Source organism: Notolepis coatsorum (genome assembly GCF_963971535.1).
Source record: "Notolepis coatsorum genome assembly, chromosome: 4".
NCBI lineage: Eukaryota > Metazoa > Chordata > Actinopteri > Aulopiformes > Paralepididae > Notolepis > Notolepis coatsorum.
Window position 1 is genome coordinate 115,191,202 of NC_140168.1, and position 7,500 is coordinate 115,198,701.

At 46.7% G+C, this 7,500-nt stretch overlaps 1 protein-coding gene across 1 annotated transcript in view; it reads left to right on the forward strand.

Annotated features, from left to right (window-relative positions):
• The window catches only part of LOC311226660 (uncharacterized protein), a gene marked incomplete at its 3' end in the record, with an annotated part of 96,297 nt that overhangs the window by 36,396 nt on the left and 52,401 nt on the right, over positions 1-7,500 (forward strand). Inside the window, exon 14 of the mRNA XM_084312076.1 lies at positions 4,867-4,979. Coding sequence (XP_084168202.1) covers positions 4,867-4,979 — 113 coding nt within the window. The remainder of the gene's footprint in view (positions 1-4,866; positions 4,980-7,500) is intronic.

Here is a 7,500-nt window from a genome sequence, read left to right on the forward strand (position 1 = left end):
AGGTTCTCTGCTCTACGAATTTCATAAAAAAAGCGGCCGCTATTGTCATAGGAGAAACGTACATAATATTAGAATCTTGCCGGGCCAAATTCAAATGCCTTGTGGGCCTGATGTGCCCCCCCATGCCACCTATTGGGAACCCCTGATATAGAAATATCATACATAGAACCCGCCAATAAATAATATGTCTGTTTAAAAAAGAAAGCTAGAGGTTGGGCGGCCCTCGCAAGTGGAGATGGACCGGCCGGCCCACCGGGAATACTCCAGAATTTCCTGATGGCCAGTCCGTGTGTGATGGCGCCTGGGCCTTTCCTGGAGTTGGGTGCTGGTCTCTTACATGTGCTTTGGTGGATTTTGGTTGGTTTTCATCGTTGGGCTCCCTCAGTTTGCTGCCGTTTTGGGGATTCCTTGCGTGGGGGGCTTGCTGAGGCTTCTGCAGAGCAGCATCACTGGACCACATACCACTTTAACAGCACCTTTAATCAGAGCAGCATAACTGGACCACATACCACTTTAACATCACCTTTAATCAGAGCAGCATCACTGGACCACATACCACTTTAACATCACCTTTAATCAGAGCAGCATCACTGGACCACATACCACTTTAACATCACCTTTAATCAGAGCAGCATCACTGGACCACATACCACTTTAACATAACCTTTAATCAGAGCAACATAACTGGACCACATACCACTTTAACATAACCTTTAATCAGAGCAGCATAACTGGACCACATACCACTTTAACATAACCTTTAATCAGAGCAGCATAACTGGACCACACACCACTTTAACATAACCTTTAATCAGAGCAGCATAACTGGACCACATACCACTTTAACATCACATTTAATCAGAGCAGCATAACTGGACCACATACCACTTTAACATGACCTTTAATCAGAGCAGCATAACTGGACCACATACCACTTTAACACAACCTTTAATCAGAGCAGCACAACTGGACCACATACCACTTTAACATAACCTTTAATCAGAGCAGCATAACTGGACCACATACCACTTTAACATAACCTTTAATCAGAGCAGCATAACTAGACCACATACCACTTTAACATCACATTTAATCAGAGCAGCATCACTGGACTGCAGACCACTTTAACATAACCTTTAATCAGAGCAGCATAACTGGACTGCATACCACTTTAACATAACCTTTAATCAGAGCAGCATCACTGGACTGCAGACCACTTTAACATAACCTTTAATCAGAGCAGCATCACTGGACTGCAGACCACTTTAACACAACCTTTAATCAGAGCAGCATAACTGGACCACATACCACTTTAACATAACCTTTAATCAGAGCAGCATAACTGGACCACATACCACTTTAACATAACCTTTAATCAGAGCAGCATAACTGGACCACATACCACTTTAACATAACCTTTAATCAGAGCAGCATAACTGGACCACATACCACTTTAACATCACCTTTAATCAGAGCAGCATCACTGGACTGCAGACCACTTTAACATAACCTTTAATCAGAGCAGGATAACTGGACCACATACCACTTTAACATCACCTTTAATCAGAGCAGGATAACTGGACCACATACCACTTTAACATGACCTTTAATCAGAGCAGGATAACTGGACCACATACCACTTTAACATGACCTTTAATCAGAGCAGGATAACCGGACCACATACCACTTTAACATGACCTATAGAGGTCAATGGATACACAAACGTCATGTAGAATGTGTACTTTTACTTCATTAAAACATAAGTACATTCAATAGCAAATACTTGGTTTTGAAGGAGTATTTCTACTTTTACTTAAGTAAAGGAACTGTGTACTTCTTCCACCACTGTCTATGTTACATAGATGAGGGTAGAGAGAGAGAGAGAGAGAGAGAGAGAGAGAGAGAGAGAGAGAGAGAGAGAGAGAGAGAGAGAGAGAGAGAGAGAGAGAGAGAGAGAGAGAGAGAGAGAGAGAGAGAAGATGACACCATGACATCACCGTCGGCATCTTGGTTTAAAGTGTATTACAAACGCAGCGTTATTTAAGTCCAAAAGTGACGCCGTGGCCGTGCATAACTTTACCGTGGCTGCACCATGAAATGACTACCAAAACAACCATGATCCTTTTCCCACGCGGGATGATTTGGTTTGATTCCCATGGCTTAGAGAGGAAAGATTGCATCGTAATCATTTATCACACATATCATCATGAAGGTTTTGAGTTGATTCATTTGAAATGACTTGTATAGCTCTGGTCGCTGTTTTACAAACATACCGCGTTCGAGCCAATCAGCAATACCAACTGAGTCACGTGACTAAGTTGCCCCCCCCCTACCTCCGGTCAATGATCTCTAACTACACACCCTCAAGACCCCTACACTCTACATCTTCTAACTACAGTACACACCCTCAAGACCCCTACACTCTATACATCTTCTAACTACACACCCTCAAGACCCCTACGCTCTGCATCTTCTAACTACACAACCTCAAGACCCCTACGCTCTGCATCTTCTAACTACACACCCTCAAGACCCCTACGCTCTGCATCTTCTAACTCCACACCCTCAAGACCCCTACGCTCTACATCTTCTAACTACACACCCTCAAGACCCCTACACTCTGCATCTTCTAACTACACACCCTCAAGACCCCTACGCTCTGCATCTTCTAACTACACACCCTCAAGACCCCTACGCTCTGCATCTTCTAACTACACACCCTCAAGACCCCTACGCTCTACATCTTCTAACTACACACCCTCAAGACCCCTACGCTCTGCATCTTCTAACTACACACCCTCAAGACCCCTACGCTCTGCATCTTCTAACTACACACCCTCAAGACCCCTACGCTCGACATCTTCTAACTACACACCCTCAAGACCCCTACGCTCTACATCTTCTAACTACACACCCTCAAGACCCCTACGCTCTACATCTTCTAACTACACACCCGCAAGACCCCTACGCTCTGCATCTTCTAACTACACACCCTCAAGACCCCTACGCTCTGCATCTTCTAACTACACACCCTCAAGACCCCTACGCTCTGCATCTTCTAACTCCACACCCTCAAGACCCCTACGCTCTGCATCTTCTAACTACACACCCTCAAGACCCCTACGCTCTGCATCTTCTAACTACACACCCTCAAGACCCCTACACTCTGCATCTTCTAACTACACACCCTCAAGACCCCTACACTCTATACATCTTCTAACTACACACCCTCAAGACCCCTACGCTCTGCATCTTCTAACTACACAACCTCAAGACCCCTACGCTCTGCATCTTCTAACTACACACCCTCAAGACCCCTACACTCTGCATCTTCTAACTGCATACCCTCAAGACCCTACGCTCTGCATCTTCTAACTACACACCCTCAAGACCCCTACGCTCTGCATCTTCTAACTACACACCCTCAAGACCCCTACGCTCTGCATCTTCTAACTACACACCCTCAAGACCCCTACGCTCTGCATCTTCTAACTACACACCCTCAGGACCCCTACGCTCGACATCTTCTAACTACACACCCTCAAGACCCCTACGCTCTACATCTTCTAACTACACACCCTCAAGACCCCTACGCTCTGCATCTTCTAACTACACACCCTCAAGACCCCTACGCTCTGCATCTTCTAACTACACACCCTCAAGACCCCTACGCTATGCATCTTCTAACTACACACCCTCAAGACCCCTACGCTCTGCATCTTCTAACTACACACCCTCAAGACCCCTATGCTCTGCATCTTCTAACTACACACCCTCAAGACCCCTACGCTCTGCATCTTCTAACTACACACCCTCAAGACCCCTACACTCTGCATCTTCTAACTACACACCCTCAAGACCCCTACGCTCTGCATCTTCTAACTACACACCCTCAGGACCCCTACGCTCTACATCTTCTAACTACACACCCTCAAGACCCCTACGCTCTGCATCTTCTAACTACACACCCTCAAGACCCCTACGCTCTGCATCTTCTAACTACACACCCTCAAGACCCCTACACTCTGCATCTTCTAACTACACACCCTCAAGACCCCTAAACTCTACATCTTCTAACTACACACCCTCAAGACCCCTCCGCTCTGCATCTTCTAACTACACACCCTCAAGACCCCTACACTCTACATCTTCTAACTACACACCCTCAAGACCCCTACACTCTACATCTTCTAACTACACACCCTCAAGACCCCTACACTCTGCATCTTCTAACTACACACCCTCAAGACCCCTACGTTCTGCATCTTCTAACTACACACCCTCAAGACCCCTACGCTCTGCATCTTCTAACTACACATCCTCAAGACCCCTACACTCTGCATCTTCTAACTACACACCCTCAAGACCCCTACGCTCTGCATCTTCTAACTACACACCCTCAAGACCCCTACGCTCTGCATCTTCTAACTACACACCCTCAAGACCCCTACACTCTGCATCTTCTGGCCGCCTCAGACCCACTCCTGTCCGAGCTCCGGGAGGGTCATCAAGGAGAAGTCACCTATTCTCGGTCCTCGCTCCACAATGGTGGAATTAACTGCCCACCACAGTTAGGACAGCCGGAACCCAACAAATTTTTCGCCGTCAACTAAAGGCACACTTCTTCAGTCAATATTTGAAATGAAAAAAAAAGATACGAACCTTCTTATTGTCCTCTTCCTAATATACTAACATACACTCGACACTGCAGCACTCAAGTTTCAACACTTTGATGAACATTGTTAATCAGCTGAAAGAGTTGTACCCTTCCTGCTCACTTGTCGTACAAAAACGTGTAAGTCGCTTTGGAGGAAAGCGTTCAGCTAAATGACTAAAAATGTAAATGTGTGCCGTCATGTGGTCCAGGTTTGGAGGAGCTGTGTGACGGTCTGAGGTGGCCGACCACCGGCCTTAAGGTCCTGCGGCTGAGGAACAACCAGATCACCGCCGGCGCCATGCCGCACCTGGCCAAGGCTCTGGTGAGGAACGCCGAGGTCGACCGGGGAACAGCCGGCAGCCGGCGCAGAGAAGAGTAGAATGAGTATAAACTTGACGCATAGACTCGAGCCCAGCTCTCGGCGTTGCTACCGGCTTGGCTGGTCGTTCATACTAACACAATTGGCAGTGTTAGGGGTGGGAAAGCAGGTGGGTGGGGATTGGACGTTGTGGACAGCGACTCCTACAGGTCGGTTGGTGCGCCTGTACAGCAGAATCAGGAAATATCGGGGGCAGCGTGAGCCTCCCACGCGTTACTCCTCGCCACTGAGAGATCGCGCTGTTCAGGTGAAAAGATGCGACAGCTGCCTCCTCGTGTACCGGAGGGGACTTGTGATGCAAGGCTTGGTCCTCACTGCAGCCGACCAGTGGGAGGCATGGTCTAGCAACGTTCGAGACAGGGGAGGGGAGAATTGAAGGGACAATTGGCGAGGCGAAATTGGGATGGGAGAAAAATTGAAAAATAAGGAGAAAAAGTGGACCAAAAAAACTTGACGCATAGACAAATGTTTTTGACCTCTTAAGCCCTAGCCATATTTTCAGAAGATTCGCCTAAAAGTACATACAATGGAAGATTGCTCCACTTCTACAAGGTCCATTTGCATGTTCTTGGTGTCTAGGGACATATAGGGACCTCGGGGAATGTATTTCCAGTGTCAGAAATATTGTTTCTGTTACTACGCCTGAGTAAATTGTATTGAACCAAAGGAGAATATCAATTATTTTTTTTTTTTTTTTTTTTTTCATCTTTGACAGTGAATAATTAACACCATGCTAACATTGACCAGATGTGAAAAATGTAGCCACTGAGCTCATTCAGCACCTTCTTGAGGTCAAGTGTATTAAAGATCTAAGCAAATTAGTAAAGGGCAGAAGATTAAATTTTTTTTTTATCCACTTTTTCTCCCATTTATTTCTATATTTTCTCCCATCCCAATTTCGTATCATCCAATTCAACCCTCCCCTGTCACGAACGCTGTTTCTTGCCTCCCACAAGCCGGCTGCAATGTGGACTAAGTCATACATAGCACAAGTCCCCTCCGGTACTTGAGGTAACAGCAGTCGCATCTTTTCACCTGCGCAGCTCGATCTCTCAGTGGCGAGGAGTAGCACGTGGGAGGCTCACGCTGCCCTCGACACTTCCTGATTCTACTGCGCAGGCGCACCAACCGACCTGTAGGAGTCGCTGTCCACAACGCCCGATCCCCACCCATCAGTTTCCCACCCCCTAATACGGCCAATGTGTATTAGTATGAACGACCAGCTAAACTGATAGCAATGTGGAGCGCTGGGCTCGAACAGGCAAGCCCAGCGTCTCTGCATTCGTGGTGAGCGCCTTGCCCACTACGCCACGTAGCCGCCCCAAGATTTACAGTTTTTTTTGTAAATACAGTACTGAATTTTGCCATCCAGACACATGCAATTTGAAATATGAATATAGAATATAGCATATCAGGCCTATAAATGACCTTATTATGGCCATGTCATACATCTATGGATCGGGCTAAATCTGGATTTAGTACCACCAGGCGCCCGTAACAGGGCAGCAAAGACCGTAAATGAAATCTACTGTAAGTACAGTTACTTTTGTATAATGTCCATAGCTCCGCCATTTTTCACCGGATTGCGATGCAGTTTTCTTCCCGACGTTCACAGAAAGGTAAATAAACAAAATACGTTGAATTTATGGCAATAATGTTGAGGTTTGTTCGACCCATGAGATATAAACACGAAAATCACGTGAAAAATGGTTGGACTTCCGTTGCCGGCGGCTGGTGTGAGCTGGGTAGTGTAGTTTTATGAACATTTCAACATCCATCGAAAGCCCTGGGTCTCCTCTTTCTTAGGACTACATTTCCCCAAGGGGATCAATAAATGAATATCTTATCTTATCTTACCTGCCGCATAGGCGGCCACAGTGGATCAGGAGGTAGAGCGGTCGTCTGGTAATCGGAAGGTTTCCCGGGTTAGATTCCCGGGGAGGACCCGGGCAGCGTGTCGAAGTGTCCTTGAGCAAGAAGACACTTAACCCCTAACTGCTCCCGATGAGCAAATCGGCACCTCGCAGCACGGTCGCCTCCGCCGTCGGTGTGTGAATGTGTGAGTGAACGGGTAAAATGTGAGGAACAAATTGTGAAGCGCTTTGGATAAAAGAGATATATAAATGCACCATTACCGTTTTTGACAGATGTGGAATAACTAAATCTGCTCAGATGGTAAATGGACTGCGTTCAGCTTTTATCCCAATCGCTCTACAACTGATGCCTCACATTCATTCTTTGCTCATAAGAATAACGGAGTTGTGGCAAAGCGGTATCTGCCCCCCCCCCCCCCCCCCCCCCCCCCCGCTCACCAGGACACAGGAAAAGACACGCGTCAGGGTTCAAACCTGCTCTCCTTGAACATCGCCTCCGCATTATTTCACTGCGTGCGTGTTCAAGTTTCAAGTTCAAGTTTCTTTAATAGTTGTCATACAGAAGTACAGAATACTTTTATACAAAATGC